The following is a 23819-nucleotide window of genomic DNA, read 5'->3' as shown; positions in this document are numbered from 1 at the left end:
ATGGTACTGTCCAAATTGAAATATGAACGAGCTGATTATAGAAATTTAGCAGGGTAAGGGTTAATAATGCTGGAAATAAGCATACAAGTAACAGCAGTTAGAGTACGAAGCACAGTTATAACAATACAGATTACTGTTAGAAGGAAACACTGACCTTTGTCAGTCGGGATAATTTCTAATCAATTGCTGTAGGAATTTGTTTTTGTGTTGGTATGCTGGTAGACTTTTATAGAAAATGTTATGGTATATACTTGTATATAATCAACAGATGTATTGTTATAATCACTGTATATATGATTTATAACTTGCTTTCAAAGTTTTGAATTTGTTGCAGGCATTTTTGTAAGCTGACTTAATATGAACAAATATTGAAGCCATCTATTCATCTGGGTACACACACTGGAATCAGTGCCATGATTTTGTTAAGTTTTTGTATGTAAGCTGGTATTTCAGTTACTACAAGAGGGAATGGGTGGAAACGTTTTAAGCTCAGTTCTCTTTCAGTAGCACTTTTTCTTTTAACCAGGCCACTCTGGTGGGTCTTTATGTTGAAGTACTTACATTTACGATTGTAACTATGGATAATATTATGCTTAACAGTTCTCTCCAAGTTCAATATTTTTATAGTTGGTAAATTACGCTGATACAAAAGTTTGTCAGTTATAAAATTTTAGCACAAAGGGGTAAATAAATAAACATTGGTTGTTTACTTTTTTTCAATCCTTAGCAGAGATTTGGCAAATTCCTTCTTATTTATCAGACTGAAACAAAATTGTGTATGGAAAGGTGAAATTGTCATATTTTCTGTATCAGCCATTTATTAAATAACTTAAAGTGGAGAGAGAGATGTATAATAAGAATTAGTGATTTATTATTTCATGAATATAATGGTGCTCAATGGATGTTGTGACTTTACTAGTTTTATAGTTTTGTATTATACTAGCTTCATGTAGGCATAGAGATTTTTAAAAAAAACTGCACGGTATGGAGCCTGTATTTTGTCAACATTCTGAGTGTAAAATGTAGACTTGGACTTCAGTATACCAAATTTTCTATCAACCGTCTCTTTGACAATGATTTATTGATTGTACTGAGACTGTGTGTGAATAAAGTTATAAGAGTTCTTGAAAAAATACAAATTCATGTTATTTTGTTCAGGTTTAGCCCTTAACATGCTGGACACGATTGATCCTGCCTTTGCGACCAGTGCAGATCATGATCAGCCTGAACATCCATGCAGTCTGATCATAACCTGCACTGTTTGCCATTCAGTCAGTATCTTTTTGGTATGCACCCCTTTTAACAGTTAATGGTACTGTCCAAATTGAAAGATGGACAAGTTCATTATAGAAATTTAGCAGGATAAGAGTTAGACATATAATAAAGAACAGTCCATAGCGGCAAGTTGAATACTGAGAAATTATTAAATTTTTGTTGGCATGAAATTTTGTGGTTTTGGTCAAAATGGCTATTTCATGGGGGCTTTAATTTATGGTTTTCTGGGGGCTTAAAATGTGTGGTTTTAGAGGGCTTAAATGTGTGGTTTTCTGAGTGTAAAGGGAAATTATATAGGAATTTCCTTTGTTCATTGGGATTTTATTTCATGTATTGAAACAACTATAAAATCGGAAAAAATTATCCCTCACAAAAATGTGTGATTTCTCGGTATTTTAGGAATATAAGTCTTAGTCTAAATTTCAGACTTGGAGTGTTGATAGGCCATGAAGTGACAACACAGAATATATTGATCTAGTCATCAGCATATTACACCTGTTAAGATTTATACACACTGTACATAAATATTTTAGCAAATTTGAAAAGTATAGTTTACGAATATGATATTAGTGTAGGAAAACCATGACAAAATTTGTGGTAAAAAAATATTGGTGGTAGTAAAATATAATATGTGAACTACAAAAACAAGTAACTGAGATAACACTATTTAATTCTTTTCAAATGAATTTAAATAATATATACATGTAAGTACAGCAATGTGTTAATGATTACATTAACAGATTACAAATGACTTAATTTTTAGGAGATTTTAAATAAAATAACTTCTGATTTTTTAAAATTTCAGTTTAATATGTATATCTTAGCCAAGTATTTTTAATTATTTATGGCAGTCATGGAATATATTTTTCATATGTTCACAATACTAATAATTCATATGTACATTATAAAAGAAAGTGTATTTTGTTCTACAATCTTCAGGGCTTACATGAATTATCCAGTAAGAATTGCTCATTAGGTATTTACAGAACAAAATTATAATAAACCAAATGTAGTGGATCTCGAAAGCTATTATTTGAAAGGTACTGGTTATGATATGTGCTTTAGGATGCACTTGGGCGCAAAGGGGTTTTGCACATTTCATTTCTTGACACAAAGTCAATTAAACCGAAGTTAGCTATAATTATTGTGCTTTGTAGCATTCTCATCTTCTTTGTTGTAATGACACTGTGCTCAGTTTTATATTAACATGATTAAAATAATCTCAATTGGAGGTTAATATTTTATAAATACAATCTTCAAAATTTTAATGCAGTTCCTTCCTCAGACCTAAACAAAAATGATGCCCCTTCAAAACTAGAAAACATGTCAAATAAGCTTGTTGTTATGGTGATGCAGAAATGTTTTTTAGGCAAGAGTCATTTAACCTTTAGCCCGCTGGCAGCAAGTGATTCTGCTTTTGCGACCAGTGCAGACCAAGATCAGCCTGCACATCTGTGCAGTCTGATCATGGTCTGCGCTGTTTGCTATTCAGTCAGTAAATTTTCAGTGGACATCCCTTTGTATAGTAAGTGGTACAGCCCAAATTGAATAATGGAGCAGTCCATTGTAGAAATTAGGAACTATTTTAAACTACTTTATAAGATATATACATTTTTCTTAGCTTTCTTTCCCCAATTGATATGCTTTGTTTATGACCATTCTTTAGATTTGTTATTACTTAGCCAGTGTATTGTATATTATATGAATTTTACAGTATTTGTTGCACATGTTATGAGATTTAGTTTTATTTGTAATGAAACTTTCCAGTTTTTTGATGCCCCTGAAAGTGAAGCAAATGAGTTACCTTGTCGGACTGAATGGTAGTTCGTTAAATTGTGCTACTATAATCCAGAACATTTGGTGCCTGTGCTATCAATTTTAAATGATTCAGATCAAATTTTACACAAATGATCAACATTATGAGATGTATGCTTGCAGAAGTCAGACATATACCTACAAGTTCAAGGTCACAGGCAAGGACTAACCAGCAGATGGGGACACTCTATCCTGGGGGGCATTCATCTCTTACTTGTGACATCGCTTATTTTTGATTTAAGCTTTTATTGTCTTAGAATGTGTCAAATGCTGGTAATTTTAATTTTTAGAGCTTTATGCATTTGTTTATAGTCAGAAATTTTCATATAAATATATATTTGTACATATTGAGATTCAGTTTACATGTTCTAAAGATGAGTTTGGGGTATACCCGAGATATTTTGGCTCCCTTTTTGTTTTGTTTATTCAGGAGAATATTTTATTTCTGAGATTTGTAAATCAATAAAATTCCACAAAAATAATGCTCATATGAAGTGGATGGTAAACATTTCACCGTATTTTGTAACCAAAAACTTTAGACAATCTTTATGAAACTTTCTATATACTCAGTACTGTAGTTAATAGTGGGTATAAATTCATATTTATCAGGATGTATTGAAGTGTGTGCAGGGTCTTATAATGGTGCAACCCATTTGCGAGTTATTGATTCAAACCACTGTTTAGCTGAACTGCACTATATTTAAGGTCGACTTTAGATATGTATACATTACATGGTTCATGCAATTGCCAATAAACATAGAGAAAGTAGGCATGTGTAATTTTAAGATTTGTTTAATTGTTAAAGTACTATACAGAGATGTATACGTGTGTTTAAATTTTTATTAGCTAGCAGCAGTTCTGTAGAATATTCCAAATGAATTTCTTCAGAACATATAGATTAATTAACCCCAAAAAAAAAAGTTTTAAAGGTTTGCAAGGAAATGTCTACCTCGTAGCAATAACAAAAGCTCAGTGTAAATGATTATCCAGGTATTAGAAAATGACATATGGTTATGTCTTGTGCATTGCTGAATGAAATGCAGTGTATTGTATTACTGGTATATTTATGAGGCAGTACATTGTATTACTGGTATATTTATGATTTATCCCTCTTAAATGAAATCAACACACAAAACAATTTATTTTTTGCACACGGGAAACAATATATATATATATATATAGATAGCAGTTTTATGTTTCTGTGTACTTTTAAAATACATATAACTGAAAGAACACTGGTGGAAAGGTAAGATCTGGTGTTCATGAGTGAAAGATATTTTGTTCACACAGATTTTCTTTTTAACTTCTGTATTTTTATTGGTTTGATGAAATTTTTAAGTTCTGTATCTTTGAAAATTAAGAAAGTACCCTTCATATTTTATTCCTGATTTTAATGATATACTTGAAAATATGTAATAAAGTAATGTATGTAGTACAAAATTCCTGGCGAATAATCTTAAAAGACTGGTGTTAAATGAAATACACATATGCATATGCGGTTTGAAAAACACTCATAGAAAATGACCATCTATACACATGGCCTATGATATTGTAAATACAAAGTCTTACAAGCATTCTTGCCATTTTTCAACTTCCTGTGTGTGTGTGTTTTTTAAACATAATTAAATTTGTAATTTTTATCATTGTCTACTATTACAAAGTTTACTATTACAAAGTTAAGATGTATTTGATTAAGTTTTTTAACTGTATGTTACCTCAGCCAGGTGCTGTGCAGAATTTGAAATCAATTTAAAAAACATGAACTTTATATTAAGATAATGATTTTATACTGTAAGACTGTTTAAGTACATAATTATATTGTATTTGTTAAGTGTTGACGATTTCCAAAACATTCAGATTTCTTTAAAAATGCTATGGGGAAACTGTTGAATGTTTTACTGTGATTTTCATAGTAATGATGGTGAATTCAAAAATAATGTTAACATTGTTGACAGACATCGTTCATGTAACAGTTACCTTTATTGTAATATTGCAGAACAGTAATTTTTAATTTGAATATACAGTTTGGTTGTGGTATGACCGGACATAAAACTTTTAATTCGATACATTTGTTCTTGATAAGCTAGAGGCCAGTTGTTAAATCTTTTACAAGACTCAAGGTAGTAAAGCCATAAGTACATTTAAAAGCCGCAATATCTGGGCAATTACATATTCATGTATGTTTTCGGCATTTGTCACTTCTTACTGAATTGCATACAGTACCAGCGGGAAAAGCCAAAATAGTATACGGAAAATATGAAATCAATCAATACTTACAGTATGTAATTCAAATTAATCTTTCTTATTGTTATGGGATGAACTACCTTAGATTTGTGGCATTGCTAATTTCCCTAAAATGTTGTTACTAGTTGTTTTTGTTAAGTTTACACCTTTAGCTAAAATGAAATCTTGCTTATATAGGTACAGCTGCATGTATTTGGTTATTGTGTGGGTTTTATTGCCTGTGTATACACATACATTGTATATAATGCATTTGAATTGTTTTTTTGTTTTTTTCTTTTGCATGTACCAAATCCATTATCTATTAAATATGAAGCTAAATTAAAAACAAGTTTCTTTTTTATCTCCCCTTTTGTACAGTTTCATCAAATTTGCTAATTGTTCTGATATTTTAGACAGGAAGTATCAAAATTCCAAAACTGTAATGCTTAAGGGGCAAGCAGGGAGAAAGTCATCCTTAGTTTGTAAGATAGCCTGTTTCTCCAGCCTGCTGATACATGCATGACCCCTTTCTCTGAAAATTCCAGTCCATGCATAGCCTTGTTTCTCTAGCCCTCAAGCACATGTATGGCCTGTTCCTCTTAAACTTCCAGTACATGTATAACCAGTTTCTCTAGACATTTATATATATGAATGGCAATACTCTAGCACTTCACTACATGCATAGTATAGTACATATAGCCTTTTTCTCTAGCCCTTGGGGTACATACATAGACCTTTTATCTAGCCCTTTGGTACATACATAGCTGTTTTTCCAGCCCTTTGGTACATACATAGCTGCTTTTCCAGCCTTTTGGTACATACACAGCTGTTTTTCCAGCCCTTTGGTACATACACAGCTGTTTTTCCAGCCCTTTGGTACATACACAGCTGTTTTTCTAGCCTTTTGGTACATACATAGCTGTTTCTCTAGCTTTCCAGTACATGCATGCCAGAAAGCACAGAGCAAAGCTAAGAAACAAAAACTAACTATACCCCCAAAAACGAAGTTTGAGGGGTATGTAGGAGTGAGCTTGTTGGTCAGTCGGTCCATTGGTTTTCATGGTTTCCAGACAATAACACATGAAAGGCTAGACAGATTTATATAATTTTTGGTACACAGATGTATCATCATTGAGGTCAGTAGGCCAAAGGTCAAGGTCACAATGACCCAGGACAGTTAAACAGTTGCCGGATGATAACTTGAGAATGCTTGGGCCAAGGATCATAAATTTTGTTACACATGTGTAACATTTTAAAATACAGGTCAAGTTCTTTCCGGACTTTTCTTTTATCTTGTTTCTTATGATTGTTGTTGTATGACGAGGATAATGATGTGTAAGAAATATTTTAAACTAGAAAATGCTTTTGTAAAAAAGCGCATGTCTCCCCCAATGCAAAGTCCTACAGGCAAGAAGTCAATAGGGGTCAGGAGCGAAAGTCGAAGAGACACTGATGGTTGGCTGCAATAGGGATCATCTACTTGGCATGTCCAGTCATCAGGCTAAATTTCAACACTCTTGGCCTAGTGGTTCTCAAGTCACTGTTCAGGCTCCTGTGACCTTGACCTTTGATCAAGTGACCTCAAAATAAATAGGGGTCATCTACTCTGCATGTCCAATCATCCTATTAAGTTTCAACATTGTAGGTCAAGTGGTTCTCAAGTTATTTCCAAAAAATTATTTTACATGAACAGGCCACTGTGACCTTGACCTTTAATAGACTGACCCCAAAATGAATAGGGGTAATCAACTCTGCATGTTCAATCATCCTATGAAGTTTCAACATTCTGGGTCAAGTGGTTCTCAAGTTATTGATCGCAACTGGTTATCAATGTTCAGGCCCCTGTGACCTTGACCTTTAATGGAGTGACCCCAAAAACAATAGGGGTCATTTACTCTGCATGAACAATCATCCTATGAAGTTTCAACATTCTGGGTCGAGAGGTTCTTAAGTTATTTATTGGAAATGGTTTTCCATGTTCAGGCCCTTGTGGCCTTGACCTTTAACAGAGTGACCCTAAAATCGTTACGGGTCATCTACTCTGCATGACCAATCATCCTATGAAGTTTCATCATTCTGGGTCAAGTGGTTCTCAAGTTACTGACCGGCAATAGTTTTCAATGTTCGGGCCCCTGTGACCTTGACCTTTCACAGAGTGACCCCAAAATCGATAGGGGTCATCTACTCTTCATGACCACTCATCCTATGAAGTTTCAACATTCTGGGTCAAGTGGTTTTCTAGTTATTGATCGGAAATTGTTTTCAATGTTCAGGCCCCTGTGACCATGACTTTTGACGGAGTGACCCCAAAATCAATAGGGGTCATCTACTCTTCATGACCAATCATCCTATGAAGTTTCAACATTCTGGGTCAAGTGGTTCTCTAGTTATTGATCGGAAATGGTTTTCAATGTTCAGGCCCCTGTGACCTTGACCTTTGATGGAGCAACCTCAAAATCAATAGGGGTCATCTACTCTTCATGACCAATCATCCTATGAAGTTTCAACATTCTGGGTCAAGTGGTTCTCTAGTGATTGATCGGAAATGGTTTTCAATGTTCAGGCCCCTGTGACCTTGACCTTTGACGGAGTGACCCCAAAATCAATAGGAGTCATCTACTCTTCATGACCAATCATCCTATGAAATTTCAACATTCTGGGTCAAGTGGTTCTCTAGCTATTGATCGGAAATGGTTTTCAATGTTCAGGCCCCTGTGACCTTGACCTTTGACAGAGTGACCCCAAAAACAACAGGGGTCGTCTACTCCAGCAGCCCTACAACCCTATGAAGTTTGAAGGTTCTAGGTCAAATGGTTCTCCAGTTATTGCTCGGAAATGAAGTGTGACGTACGGACGGACAGGGCAAAAACAATATGTCTCCTGGGGGAGACATAATAACAGAGATATAGTGAAAGTGCACCAAAATTAACATAAACTAGAAGATGCTTTTGTAGAAAAGCGCATGTCTCCCCCAATGCATAGTCATATAGGCAAGAAGTCAATAGAGGACAGGAGCGAAAGTCAAAGAGACACTGATGGTTGGCTGCAATAGGGATCATCTACTTGGCATGTCCAATCATCCCACTAAGTTTCAACATTCTGGGCCTAGTGGTTCTCAAGTTAGGAATTGGAAACTGTTTTCCATGTTTAGGCCCTTGTGAAGTTCATTTTTGATGGAGTGACCCCAAAATCAGTAGGGGTCATCTACTCTGCATGTCCAATCATCCCACTAAGTTTCAACACTCTGGGTCAAGTGGTTCTCAAGTCATTGATTGGAAAGAGTTTTCTATGTTCAGGCCCCTGTGACCTTGACCTTAGCCCAAATGCCGCCAAAATCAATAAGGGTCATCTACACTTTAAGTCCTATCACCCTATGAAGTTTGAAGCTTCTAGGTCAAATGGTTCTCAAGTTACTGACTGGAAATGGATTTCCATGTTCTGTCCATTGCGACCTTGACCTTTAATAGAGTGATCCCAAAATAAATAGGGGTCATCTACTCTGCATGTCCAATCATCCTATGAGGCTGCGACATTCTGGGTCTAGTGGTTCTCAAGTTACTGATCGGAAATGTTTTTCCATGTTTAGGCCCCCGTGACCTTGACCTTTAACAGAGAGACCCCAAAATCAATAGGGTTCGTCTACTCAGCATGATCAATCATCCTATGAAGTTTCAACATTTTGGGTCAAGTGGTTCTCAAGTTATTGATCGGAAATGGTTTTCCATGTTCAGGCCCCTGTGACCTTGACCTTTGATGGAGTGACCCCAAAAACAATAGGGGTCATCCACTCCATAAGTCATGCCACCCTATGAAGTTTGAAGGTTCTAGGTCAAATGTTCTCCAGTTACTGATCGGAAATGAAGTGTGACAGAAGGAATGATGGAAGGACAGCGCAAAAACAGTATGTCTCCCCCAGTTGGGGGGGAAGACATAATTCTAAGTAAAAAGGAGCATAGTTCATAAAATACTGGTGCAATAGTTATTGCGCATGTATCAAATGATGTGGAATAACTATTAATTTTGAATCAAATCCATTTGGTAGTTACAACTGTCTCCATTGGACAAGGATTCCCCCACTTACTGTGCCATCCTCTAAATAGCAAGGTTTTTAGTACAGACCATCTAATTCTTCATATGAAGGATGTTTGACTGAAAGTTTGAAGCAAATCATATTCAGATAAGATTGTGCATCTGAGCAACTTTGAATTCATTCCCTCAAAAGTGTATGAGTAGTTGAACACACCAAATTTCTTCACTATGGCCTACATTTATTTTGTGAAATTAAGAAAGGGCCATAATTCTAGAACAAGAGGGCCATGATGGCCCTATATGGCTCACCTGTTATCATTGCACTCGAGGACCAAGAAGGTCCTCAGAAAAAATATCTAAATCCAAAGGACAGGAACAACGAAGGGAAGAATTTAAACAAAAAGAAAAAAAAAATTCTTACAAGGTATAGATGTGTCAAAATACACCTAAAAATTGGAGGTACCATCCATGTTGTACCACAGAAAAGTGGTATCGATTTTTCCCTACGGCCAATAATAAAAAAGTTACTAAAAATAAGCTATTTATAGTAATGAAAAAGGGAAGTAATTAAAAAAAATATATTGTAAGTGAACAAAAGAAAGATCTGCCAAATAAATCTGATGACATAAATTCAGTATCTTCATTAGTTACGGAGATATACCCATTTTAATTTCAAATAAAGGGAGGTAATTTGACATAAAAATCAGTCCATAGTTATCTACCCTGATTGTCTCACTCCAACTAATAACAATAATGAAATTTCAAATACGTCCTATAAGTACTTACTGATATAAATCCATTTTGATTACAATCAGCGGAGGTAATCAGATATAAAATAACTCTGGAACCTACGATTGGATCTGATTTGTCATGGAATCCGAGATTTATTGTTGTTGAAGACATTTTAGAAGTTTGTATCAAATAAAACCATAAATGAAGTCTCTATATGGCTGCAAAAGCCAAAACAGCCAATTTTGGACCTTTAAGGGGCCATAACTCTGGAACCCATGATGGAATCTGGCCAGTTCATAAAAGAAAGCAAGATCTTGTGGTGATACAAGTTGTGTGCAAGTTTGGTTAAAATCAAATCATAAATGAAGTTGCTATAGTGCAGACAAGGTCAAAATAGCTAATTTTGGCCTTTTCAGGGGCCATAACTCTGGAACCCATGTTGGAATCTGGCCGGTTCAAGAAAGGAACCAAGATCTTATGGTGACACAAGTTTTGTGCAAGTTTGATTAAATTCAAATCATAAATGAAGCTGCTATTGTGCAGATAAGGTCAAAATAGCTAATTTTGGCCCTTTCAGGGGCCATTACTCTATAACCCATTATGGGATCTGGCCGGTTCAATAAAGGAACTGAGATCTTATGGCAACACAAGTTTTGTGCAAGTTTGATTAAATTCAAATCATAAATGAAGCTGCTATTGTGCAGACAAGGTCAAAATAGCTAATTCTGGCCCTTTCAGGGGCCATAACTCTGGAACCCATCATTGAATCTGGCCAGTTCAAGAAAGGAACCGAGATCTTATGGTGATACAAGTTGTGTGCAAGTTTGGTTAAAATAAAATCATAAATGAAACCACTACCGTGCAGACAAGAAATTGTTGACGCACACACGCACGGACGACGGACGAAGGGTGATCACAAAAGCTCACCTTGTCACTATGTGACAGATGAGCTAAAAAAACAGCCACAAAAATAAAGTCCATTATTCATGGTCATCTTCACATGAAGGTCCTTCATCTGTGAAACTTTCAAGCATATCCTTTCCATATCCTTTCACAATAGTGTTTGAGGAGTTGGGCACACAAGATTTTTTGCTATATTCTTTACAGCAAAACTATCAAAGGGCCACAACTGCTGTAAAATAAACACAGATATAAATTCCTTCCTTTAAGGTCATCTGCATATCAAACTTGCTCATCTGCAAAAGTTTGAAGCAAATCAGGCAAAGAGTGTGGGAGGACTTGGGACACAACAGATTTCAGGACTTACTGATGGACATACTTTAAATTAGGAATCTAACAACAGTTTCTATTTTAAGTTGGAATCAAATCCATTTAGTAGTAACTGAGACAGAGTGAAAGCACACCAAAACTTTAACCTGAAATTCTAAGTAAAAGGGGAAATAATTTATGAAATACTGGTGCAAGAGTTATGTCCTTTGTGCCACATGATGGGAATAACTATTTTAAGTTTGACACAAATTCATGAAGTAACTAGAGATGCTTTTGAGAAAAGCGCATGTCTTCCACAACTGCAACATTGAACAAGAGCACCGCCTTGCGGGTGCTGACGCTCATCTGATTTTTTTTGTGTAATAGAAATATTGTCCTACCCATGATTTTCTAAGTCTAAAAAGGGCCATCATTCTTGCAAAAAGCAGGATAGAGTTATGTTTCTTGATGTACAGTGTCCACTTATGATGGTGAAAAACAGTTGCAAGTTTTAAAGCAATAGCTTTGATAGTTTATGAGAAAAGTTGACTTAAACATAATACTCAACCAAGAAAATGATTTTCTAAGTCCAAAAGGGGCAATAATTATTGCAAAAAGCAGGATGGAGTTATGTTGCTTGCTGTACAGGGTCAGCTTATGATGGTGAACAAGTGTTGCAAGTTTCAAAGCAATAGCTTTGATAGTTTAAGAGAAAAAGTTGACCTAAACATAAAACTTAACCAAGAAACCTGATATTTTCTAAGTCCAAAAGGGGCCATAAATCTTGCAAAAAGCAGGACGGAGTTATGTTTCTTGCTATACAGGGTCAACTTATGATGGTGAACAAGTGTTGCAAGTTTTAAAGCAATAGCTTTGATAGTTTAGGATAAAAGCTGACCTAAACATAAAACTTAACCAAGAAAACTGATTTTCTAAGTCCAAAAGGGGCAATAAATCTTGCAAAAAGCAAGATGGAGTTATGTTTCTTGATGTACAGGGTCTGCTTATGATGGTGAACAAGTATTCCAAGTTTCAAAGCAATAGCTTTGATAGTTTAGGAGAAAAGTTGACCTAAACATAAAACTTAACCAAGAAATCTGATATTTTCTAAGTACAAAAGGGGCTATAAATCTTGCAAAAAGCAAGATGGAGTTATGTTTCTTGCTATACAGGGTCAGCTTATGATGGTGAACAAGTATTCCAAGTTTCAAAGCAATAGCTTTGATAGTTTAGGAGAAAAGCTGACCTAAACATAAAACTTAACCAGGCAACGCCGACGCAGACGCCGACGCCGACACCGACGCCGACGCCGACGCCGACAACCGCTCAAGTGATGACAATAACTCATCATTTTTTTTCAAAAAATCAGATGAGCTAAAAATGTCTAATTTCTCTCGATGGCTTTGATGAATGGACCCCATTGAAAAATGTCTAGTTTTTCTCGATGGCTGTGATGAATGGATCCAATCAGTAATTCAAGGGCCATAATTCAAAAGTGCCTGGGAGGATTTGGCTAGTTATCGAACTTGGCCGAGGTCTCATGGTCAAACACATTTTGTTCAAGTTTGGTGAAGATCAGATGAGAAATGTTCGACTTAAGAGTGCGGACAAGCTTGAACAAGAGGGCCATGATGGCCCTATATCGCTCACCTGAATAGAGTTGCTTGCTTGAACAAATTTCTTAGCTAAAGCTTTAAGATCTAGGCCTTCTGGTTTATTTTTAGCAAATTTATGAAGATTTCCCTATGCACAATCAAGTAACCCTGGGGCTGGGTCAATTTGACCCTGGGGGGTCAAGTTTGAACAAATTTTGTAGAGGTCCACTAGGCAATGCTACATGTCAAAATATCTAAGCTCTAGGCCTTCTGGGTTTTTTTTAAAGCTAATTTTGAAGATTTTTCTATGTACAATCAGGTAACCCCATGGGGCGGAGCCAATTTGACCCCGAGGGTCATGATTTGAATTTTTTTTGAAGAAGTCTACTAGGCAATGCTACATGTCAAATATCTAAGATCTTGGCCTTCTGCTTTATTTTTAGAAAAAATTTTGAAGATTTTCATATGTAAAATCAAGTGACCCCAGGGGCGGGGTCAATTTTGACCCCGGGGTCATGATTTGAACAACTTTAGTAGAGGTCCACTAGGCAATGCTACATGTCAAATATCTAAGCTCTAGGGCTTCTGGTTTTTGAGAAGAAGATTTTTTAAGATTTCCTATGTAAAATCAAGTGATCCTGGCGGCGGGGCCAATTTTGACCCCGAGGGTCATGATTTAAACAAATTTTGTAGAGGTCCACTAGGCAATGCTACATGTCAAATATCTAAGCTCTAGGCCTTCTGGTTTATTTTTAGAAATTTTTTGAAGATTTTCATATGTAAAATCAAGTGACCCCTGGGGCGGGGTCAATTTTGACCCCGGGGTCATCATTTGAACAAATTTAGTAGAGGTCCACTAGGCAATGCTACATGTCAAATATCTAAGCTCCAGGGCTTATCCTTTTTGAGAAGAAGATTTTTTAAGGTTTTCCTATGTACAATCAAGTAACCCCTGGGGCGGGGTCAATTTTGACCCTGGGGTCATGATTTGAACAAAATTGGTAGAGGTCCACTAGACAATGCTTCACACCATATATCTAAGCTCTAGGGCTTCTGGTTTTTGAGAAGAAGATTTTTTAAGATTTTCCTATGTAAAATCAAGAGACCCCTGGGGCGGGGTAAATTTTGACCCCGGGGGTCATGATTTAAACAAATTTTGTAGAGGTCCACTAGGCAATGCTACATGTCAAATATCTAAGCTCTAGCCCTTCTGGTTTATTTTTAGAAATTTTTTTGAAGATTTTTATATGTAAAATCAAGTGACCCCTTGGGCGGGGTCAATTTTGACCCGGAGGTCATGATTTGAACAACTTTAGTAGAGGTCCACTAGGCAATGCTACATGTCAAATATTTAAGCTCTAGAGCTTCTGCTTTTTGAGAAGAAGATTTTTTAAGATTTTCCTATGTAAAATCAAGTGACCCCTGGGGCGGGGTCAATTTTGACCCCGGGGTCACGATTTGAACAAACTTGGTAGAGGTCCACTAGGCAATGCTTCACACCAAATATCTAAGCTCTAGGGCTTCTGGTTTTTGAGAAGAAGATTTTTAAAGTTTTTCCTTTCGTTTGCCATGGCAACCAGAGTTCTCCATGGAATTCAATTCTTTGAACAGTTTTGAAAGGGGGCAACCCAAGGATCATTCCTGTGAAGTTTGGTGTAATTCTACCCAGTGGTTTTCAAGAAGAAGATTTTTTTACAAATTGTTTTCGCACGATGCACGACGGACATCAAGCAGTCACAATAGCTCACCTTGTCACTTTGTGACAGGTGAGCTAAAAATGTCTAGTTTCTCTCGATGGCTGTGATAAGTGGATCCAATCAGTAATTCAAGGGCCATAATTCAAAAGTGCCTGGGCGGATTTGGCTAGTTATCGAACTTGGCCGAGGTCTCATGGTCAAACACATTTTGTTCAAGTTTGGTGAAGATCAGATGAGAAATGTTCGACTTAGAGTGCGGACAAGCTTTGTGACAGACAGACACACAGACTGGAGTAAATCAATATGTCTCCCACACCATTGTGTGGTGGGAGACATAATTACGGAGATAAGGAGAAAGTGCATCAAAACTTTAACCAAAGTGCGGACACAGGACGCCAATGCCAGGTCGAGTAGGACAGCTCTCTATACTTCGTATATTTGAACTAAAAATCAATTTGAATGCCCAACAGTATATGTTAACTCTTATCACTGTGGTATAAGGTTATGGAGCCTAATCTTTTTATCAACAAGAGCTGTCGGATGACAGCGCGCTCGACTATTCGAAGAATTGATTGAAGAATGGGATCAAAATATTTCCATAGATTTTCAGACTAAACAAAAAAATGGATTAAACAAAAAATGTTCCTGTATTTGTGGATTTCGGTTAGTCTTGCACTAAATGGCAATGTGTGACCATGATGGCAAATATGTTAAGTTATATGTTAGGCAAAACATGGACTTATATGAAACATTTAACTAATTTCCAAGTCCAAAAAGGGCCATAATTCAGTCAAAATAGTTGACAGAGTTATGTACTGTTGCCTACAGATGGAAATCATGTTGATAAACTAGTGTTAAAAGTTTCAAAGCCACAGTTCAAATAGTTTTGACAAAACACTGACTTGTAAAAAAAAAACTGAACAAATTTCAAAGTCCAAAAAGGGCCATAATTCAGTCAAAATAGTTGTCAGAGTTATGTACTCTTGCCTACAGATGGAAATCATAATGATAAACAAGTGTTTAAAGTTTAAAAGCCATATGTCAAATAGTCTTGACAAAACATGGACATATACAAAACAGAACCAATTTCCAAGTTCAAAAAGGGCCATAATTCAGCCAAAAAAGATGAGAGAGTTACGTACTCTTGACTATTGATAGAGACTATTATACTGAACAAGATATAAAAGTTTCAAAGCCATATGTCAAACACTTTACACAAAATATAAACTGGTACGAAAAACTTAACCAAAATTTCTAAGTCAAAAGGGGCAATAATTCAGTCAAAATGCTTGATGGAGTTATGTACTCTTGCCTACAACTGGACATTGTGATGGTAAACAAGTGTTGAAAGTTTCAAAGCTTTATCTCAAAAGACTTTGTCAAAATGTGGACTGGTACGAAAAACTTAACCAAGATTTCTAAGTCAAAAAGGGGCCATAATTCAACCAAAATGCTTGATGGAGTTATGTACTCTTGCCTACAACTGGACATGGTGATGGTAAACAAGTGCTGAAAGTTTCAAAGCTTTATCTCAAAAGACTTTGTCAAAATATGAACTGGTACGAAAAACTTAACCAAGATTTCTAAGGCAAAAGGGGCCATAATTCAGTCAAAATGCTTGACAGAGTTATGTACTCTTGCCTATAACTGGACATGGTGATGGTAAACAAGTGTTGAAAGTTTCAAAGCTTTATCTCAAAAGACTTTGTCAAAATGTGGACTGGTACGAAAAACTTAACCAGGGTGTGACGCCGACGCCGACGCCGTGGTGAGTAGGATAGCTCTACTTATTCTTCGAATAGTCGAGCTAACAAGTGATAAAAGTTTCAAAGCCATATGTCAAACACTTTACAAAAAATATGAACTGGTACGAAAAACTTAACCAAGATTTCTAAGTCAAAAAGGGCCATAATTCAGCCAAAATCCTTGATGGAGTTATGTACTCTTGCCTATAACTGGACATGGTGATGGTAACCAAGTGTTGAAAGTTTCAAAGCTTTATCTCAAAAGACTTTGTCAAAATATGAACTGGTACGAAAAACTTAACCATGATTTCTGAGTCAAAAGGGGCCATAATTCAGTCAAAATCCTTGATGGAGTTATGTGCTCTTGCCTATAACTGGACATGGTGATGGTAAACAAGTGTTGAAAGTTTCAAAGCTTTATCTCAAAAGACTTTGTCAAGATGTGGACTGGTACGAAATATTAACCCAGATTTCTAAGTCAAAAAGGGCCATAATTCAGCCAAAATCTTTGATGGAGTTATGTGCTCTTGCCTATAACTGGACATGGGGATGGTAAACAAGTGTTGAAAGTTTCAAAGCTTTATCTCAAAAGACTTTGTCAAAATGTGGACTGGTACGAAAAACTTAACCATGATTTCTAAGTCAAAAGGGGCCATAATTCAGCCAAAATCCTTGATGGAGTTATGTGCTCTTGCCTATAACTGGCCATGATGATGGTAAACAAGTGTTGAAAGTTTCAAAGCTTTATCTCAAAAGACTTTGTCAAAATGTGGACTGGTACGAAAAACTTAACCCAAGGTGTGACGCCGACGCCGACGCCGTGGTGAGTAGGATAGCTCTACTTATTCTTCGAATAGTCGAGCTAAAAATATTTCAATACAATTTTATCGCACTTTTTCACAACAAAATTGGTCATATTTCCTTTTGTATTACTTCCTAATCCTGCAACAAACATAACAATACTAATTTCTCTTTCTTTCTTTTTAATTTGATTTTACTGCCATCAACAACAGATTTTTATTTGTACTTTTCCGTAACTTCTCGACAGGATGTTGTAAATCAAATACGTATCTCAATTAATGTTAAAGGCATTGTCAACAACACAAGACATAAACATGTAAAATTTCTGTTTCCAGATCTTTTCTTTTTTTCTTCAGCCATGTTACACCAACAATACAGCATTTATACAGCCATCGTTCTCAGGGTTGTTTGTAATCTGTGCATATTTCCCTGAAAAAATCAAGTAAATCCAAAAATATCATTTATACTCCATTACTCTTAAGTAGTTAAGACTAGTTTCAGTTGCTTGAATTTATTTCAATGCTGGTTTTCAACAACACGGTAAATCCTGTATAAAGCAGCCAGTCAATGGAGCAACATAATCTTGCTGTTAAAGGCCGGTGGCTGCTTAAGACCAGTTGAATTTAAAACAAAAGGTCTACTTGGGAAGTCAACTATTTGGCTGCTTAAAGCAAGTCTCTGCTTAATACAGGTGGCTGTTAAGGCAGGTACAACTGTATTTTACTTCTGTAATGGTAAAAAAATTAACCTATCCAGTGTTTCTAGATTCTGTGCCAGTACTGACTTATGTATTCCCTGTAAGTAACTGACAACTTCTCCACATCTAGCAGATGTTTTTGTTAGTCTAACATTACACTGGCAGAATTATGGACACTTTTTAGCTTTTGATCAGATGGTTGAGTAAGTTCCAAGGTGTCCGTTCGGCCATTTTTTCTGGCATGGCCAGGAACCTAGGTAGTACCACCGACCCTCCGTAAGCCAGCTGGATGGCTTCCACATGGGATAATTCTAACAGCAAGAGAGGTTTTGAACCCACTTTAGTAAGGGACAAGTGTTCAAAGTCAGCCACCTTACCCACACTGAAATGGAGACCCCTGAATAAGAAATGAGGTATTAATGACTTGCCATGTTATCTTCTATCAAATTATCTGCTGCCAACAAGCTTCACCAAGCCTATTTTAAGAAGCCCACTTGGGACAAATTTTAATTTTTGTCAATGCTGATTGTTTTTTTCCAAACATCTTAGTCCTATGACTTATTAAACAAAAGAAGAGAAAAACCAACAGCAACAAGAGCTGTCACTAATGGTGACAAATGCCCCCACAGCACCTTGACCTTTAACCTGGTGACCTTGACCTTTGACCTTGTGACCCCAAAGTCAATAGGGGTTGTGTACTCAATAAGTACTATCAGCATGTGAAGTTTGAAGGTCCTGGGTGCAGTGGTTCGCGAGTAAAGTGCCTTCATGCAAAAAGTTAACATTGGCCCCTGTGACCTTGACCTGGTGACCCCAAAGTCAGTAGGGGTCGTGTACTCAATAAGTACTATCAGCATGTGAAGTTTGAAGGTCCTGGGTGCAGTGGTTCGCGAGTAAAGTGCCTTCATGCAAAAAGTTAACATTGGCCCCTGTGACCTTGACCTTTGACCTGGCAGTCAGTAGGGGTCGTGTACTCAATAAGTACTATCAGCATGTGAAGTTTGAAGGTCCTGGGTGCAGTGGTTCGCGAGTAAAGTGCCTTCATGCAAAAAGTTAACGTTGTGACGAACGAACTAACGAACAAGTTAACATTGGCCTCTGTGACCTTGACCTTTGTTCTGATGACCCCAAAGTCAGTAGGGGTCATGTACTCAATATGTACTATCAGCATGTGAAGTTTGAAGGTCCTTGGTGCAGTGGTTCGCGAGTAAAGTGCCTTCATGCAAAAAGTTAACATTGTGACGAACGAATGAACGGATGGACAGTTGAAAACTAATATGCCTCCCTTCGGGGGCATAATAAAATATTACCTTTTTCATTAATAAACAGTCATCAAATGTTGCACTTCTTTTTGGGGAACTCTGCCCCAGTTCAAATAAATTTTGTCTCCAAGACAACTTGAAATAGTTTTAATTTTCCCAATACACCTGTTCAAGATATTGTTTAAGACAAGACGTGGATAAGTGTGTGTTCATGAAGATAAAACAAAACCTATTCACTTACCCCACACCACTTTTCCACTCTGAGTCACAAGACCAAGTTCACTGATATTAACCTGAAACATACCAGTCATCACAAGTACATGTAGGATTCCAAAAATATTACTACACATATGAATTATTTAAAATAACTCATAAACAAGAGCACCGCCTACAGGTGCCAACACTCATCTCCAAGTGCTGGTCAGTATGTAAGAAAAGTGTAATAGTACAGAATTTCTAAGTACAAAAAGGGCCATTATTCTGATAAAATGCCAGTAAGAGTTATGGTTCTTGGCCTACATAGTCATCTAATGATGATAAATAAGTGTGCAAAGTTTCAAAGCTGTAGCTCTTATAGTTTTTGAGAAAAGGCGGACCTAAACAAAACATTTAATCAAGAAACTCAAATTTGTAAGTACAAAAAGGGCCATAATTTTGACAAAATGCATAACAGAGTTATGGTTCTTGGCCTACTACGTCATCTAATGATGACAAACATGTGTGCAAAGTTTCAAAGCTGTAGCGCTCTTATGGTTTTTGAGAAAAGACGGACCTAAACAAAAATTTTAACCAATGCCGATGATAAAATGACTACAATACCTCCTAGATTGTTTTCAAAAATCAGGCAAGCTAAAACTATTATCTTTTGATGAAGTTATTAAATTAGTGGCTACAAAAAGACAACCAGTATTTTCCTGATCATGTATTCTCTGTATGTGATACTGGCATTTTTCAGTTGCTACGGTAAAACATTTGACATGGCTGAAGGATGCCAAAATAGCATAATAAGTAATCAAAATTATCAACTGTCATGACAATCCGCTACCTTAAATAAAACCTTAATTTTACATAACCACAAGGTCAACTACCTTAAGTTTCAAATGGAGTTTAGAATGACAAATCATTTGACTTCTGTGCAACAAAAAAATCACTAAAAATCCATTAAACCTATCTGATAAACTTATAAATTTAAAACTAAATTATTGAATTCCATATGAAATTAAATTCAAGAGTAAAGACTGGGAAATAGGGTTTTTGTCTTCTAGGTTTGTGTTAATATTATATCATTAACAATAATTACTTCAAAAATACAAGGCATGCACATGCTCAAGAAATCAAGAATACTATAAACATTTCACTTTCCACCTTTTTTATACCACACACAACTTAAGACAGCAACTTACCCAAAGGTAATGTTTCAAGCGACACTGCAAACCTCTTAACAGACAAGTACCGTGAAATCATTAATTTTCGTGGAGATTAAAATAAGATCCTAAGAATGAAAATTCTGTATGATATATGTATGTATAACTTTGATACCTCCACAAAATAGCCATTTTGGATAAAACCACAAAGTCTATGCCCAAGAAAGTACTGTGATACAGCTTAATTCCGTTGGCATAAAATTTAGCGATTTTTGGCCAAAAGAGCTGTTTAGTGGGATATCAATTTGAGGATTTCAAAATATGAACATAAAATAAATGGGAAGTTCACCTGTTTGTTGCGATTACATTGTGTGGATTGACTCATCCACGAAATCCATGGGAATTAGTCCCTGCTGAATATCAATGATTTAGGAATCACCTACCTCAATTATTGTACCCTTAGTTAGAACACCTAATGATGTATATAATGGGGATGTTGGATTTTTCTTCACACCAATGATTGGAAGATGAAAGGTAGCTTTGAGTTCCGGATGAGTCACATGAGCTTTATTATATCGCAGACCCTGAAATAGACCAGTTTAAACATGTTGTGTCTGATACTGCTTGGCTCTCTGTCACATGGTTATTTCTTATAAGTACTGCAAACATTTGACAAGTTCTGTAAATTTTAAGTCTCTAAAATACAATGTTTTTATCTAACTGCTATATTCAGAGCCAGGGGCAATAACAAGAACTGTCACAGGAGACAGTGCGCTGAAGTATTTCAATACTGGATTGTGAAATTGTGCAGATCTGAGAAAGCTGGAGCAGTTACTGGAGTGTTTAATGAGTCCAATGCGGATGAAGACATTGGACAATAGTTTAAGCCTGTGTCAAATGTATTATGTAATAACAGAGTAATGCACCACGTGTCTTATCATGTGGCTAATTATGTGGAACAACTATTAAGAACATTTATGCTGCAGTTTTTTGAGGTTTAGTATTCCAATGAGAATAAATATACTTCGATCTTAATAGAGACAAATTATTTTTTTTCCCAATTATGAATGTACCAAGACTACCATTTACAAGAAAACCCAACACTTACAAGAAAATGCGAACATATTTAAACAATACATGTATATTAAGAGTTAAATATTTTTGTGTTTCCAGTCGAAACTAGAACTGTCACAGGAGTGACTCATACCCCCACCATACGGTCTTGTCACAGAAGAATGGCAACCATAAGGAATCTTAAAAATACTTTGGAGTACTTCATCCTGGGCTTCCACATATAAGTAATACTAGTATAATACTAGTATAGTAATACTAGTAAATATATTAAATCTCTAATATTAGAGATACACTAAAAGTGAATACAAAGAAGTGTCTTACCGACCCATGTTACCACGGAAAAATGTTTTTACTTTTTACATAGGACTTATAATAAAAAAGATTGAAAATCTAAAAATAGGATTTCTAAAAATAGACTAATTCCTGGAATTTAAGGGGAAGAAACCTAGTACAAAGGTTAAAAAAGGTTACTTCCCTTTGGCTCTAAGCCAATCAGAATGAGATATAGTGAAAATACATCAAAATTAACATTAAATTCTAGGTAAAAGGGGACACAATTCAAGAAAAATAGTGTCAGAGTTATGCACCTTGTGTCACATGATGTGGGTGATGAGGTGGAACATCTATTTTAAGTCTGAATCAAATCCATTCAGTAGTAATTGAGATATAGTGAAAATACATCAAAATTAACCTTAAATTCTAAGTAAAAAGGGGCATAATTCATGAAAAATTGGTGTCAGAGTTATGCACCTTGTGTCACATGATGTGGGTGATGAGGTGGAACATCTATTTTAAGTTTGAATCAAATCCATTTTGTAATAATTGAGATATAGTGAAAATACATCAAAATCAACCTTAAATTTAAAGTAAAAGGGGACATAATTCATAAAAAATTTATTTCAGAGTTAAGCACCTTATGTCACATCATCTGGGTGATGAGGTGGAACAACTATTTTAAGTTTGAATCAAATCCATTTAGTAATAACTGAGATATAGTGAAAATACAACAAAATATGCCTTAAATTCTAAGTAAAAGGGGACATAATTCATGAAAGCTTGGTGTCAGAGTTATGCACCTTGTGTCACATGATGTGGGCACATGATGTGGGTGATGAGGTGGAACATCTATATTTTAAGTTTGAATCAAATCCATTCAGTAGTAACTGAGATAAAGTGAAAATACATCAAAATCAACCTTAAATTCTAAGTAAAAAGGGGCATAATTCATAAAAAAAATTGTGTCAGAGTTATGCACCTTATGTCACATGATGTGGGTGATGAGGTGGAACATCTATTTTAAGTTTGAATCAAATCCATTTAGTAATAACTGAGATATAGTGAAAATACAACAAAATTAACCTTAAATTCTAAGTAAAAGGGGACATAATTCATGAAAACTTGGCACCTTGTGTCACATGATGTGGGTGATAAGGTGGAACATGTATTTTAAGTTTGAATCAAATCCATTTGGTAATAACTGAGATAATAGATTTCGGGACGCGACGGGACGGGACGGGACGGGACGCGACGCGACAAACGCGACAAAACTGACTCCTATATACCCCCCTCAAACATGTTTGGTGGGGGTATAAAAATAAATTTTTATTAACACTAAACAGTAAACAAGAGAAGGAAGGCTGTTTAGATATTTTCAAAAATAAGAATAAAACATACCATAGGTCGTATAAATCTTTCAAATTTAGGTGGTTTTCTTGTGAACCCTTCTCCAACAAAACAAGGCTTTGTTACCATTCTTTTCCATGCTTTCCCTGAAATCACATAATTTCTACTACAGTCAACATCGTACTTGCGACCACCTCTATTAAGCGGTTTTTGTATTAAACGACCGGGCAAAATCCCTCCCGAACGTTTTCAGTATATAATTTCATTCCATGAAACGACTTTTCTATTAAACGACTAGCGACCACATTAATGTAGTCCCGACAGGTAAAATATTCGAAAAAGTATCTATTAAGCGACCGGGTACCAAAATTTTACCGGGCATTTCTTCATCTGTGTAATTAGCGAGTACGTTTTGCATGTGACTGTATGCAATTAACCTTTGTATCAGTGAAACTGACAAACAATCTAGCTATAATTTTCACGGTTTGTGGACTTGGAAAAGTGTTCACGATGTTAAAACAGATTTTGAAACCATACATGTAAGTTCATAATGAATACAGTTACATTAACAGTTAAAAATAACTTTTCTTTTCATCTGACTGAAATTCATTAAGAGACCATTCTATTAAGAGACCACTTCTTAGCAGTCCCTTGGGTGGTCTCTTAATACAATGTCGA

General features: G+C 35.9%; 1 protein-coding gene across 1 annotated transcript in view; it reads right to left on the bottom strand.

Annotated features, from left to right (window-relative positions):
- Positions 1–17286: 17286 nt before the first annotated feature.
- LOC123523089 (ribosome biogenesis protein NSA2 homolog) overlaps positions 17287–23819 on the bottom strand; it is a 30263-nt gene continuing 23730 nt past the window's right edge. Inside the window, exons 5-8 of the mRNA XM_045300718.2 lie at positions 23193–23287; positions 20888–21028; positions 19322–19373; positions 17287–17550 (exon numbers count right to left, since the gene is read on the bottom strand). Coding sequence (XP_045156653.1) covers positions 17483–17550; positions 19322–19373; positions 20888–21028; positions 23193–23287 — 356 coding nt within the window. The 3' untranslated portion in view covers positions 17287–17482. The remainder of the gene's footprint in view (positions 17551–19321; positions 19374–20887; positions 21029–23192; positions 23288–23819) is intronic.

The sequence above is a fragment of the Mercenaria mercenaria genome, chromosome 8 (genome assembly GCF_021730395.1).
Source record: "Mercenaria mercenaria strain notata chromosome 8, MADL_Memer_1, whole genome shotgun sequence".
Classification (NCBI taxonomy): domain Eukaryota; kingdom Metazoa; phylum Mollusca; class Bivalvia; order Venerida; family Veneridae; genus Mercenaria; species Mercenaria mercenaria.
The sequence above is the reverse complement of the archived record's forward strand: the minus strand, read 5'-3'. Positions and strand labels throughout refer to the sequence as shown.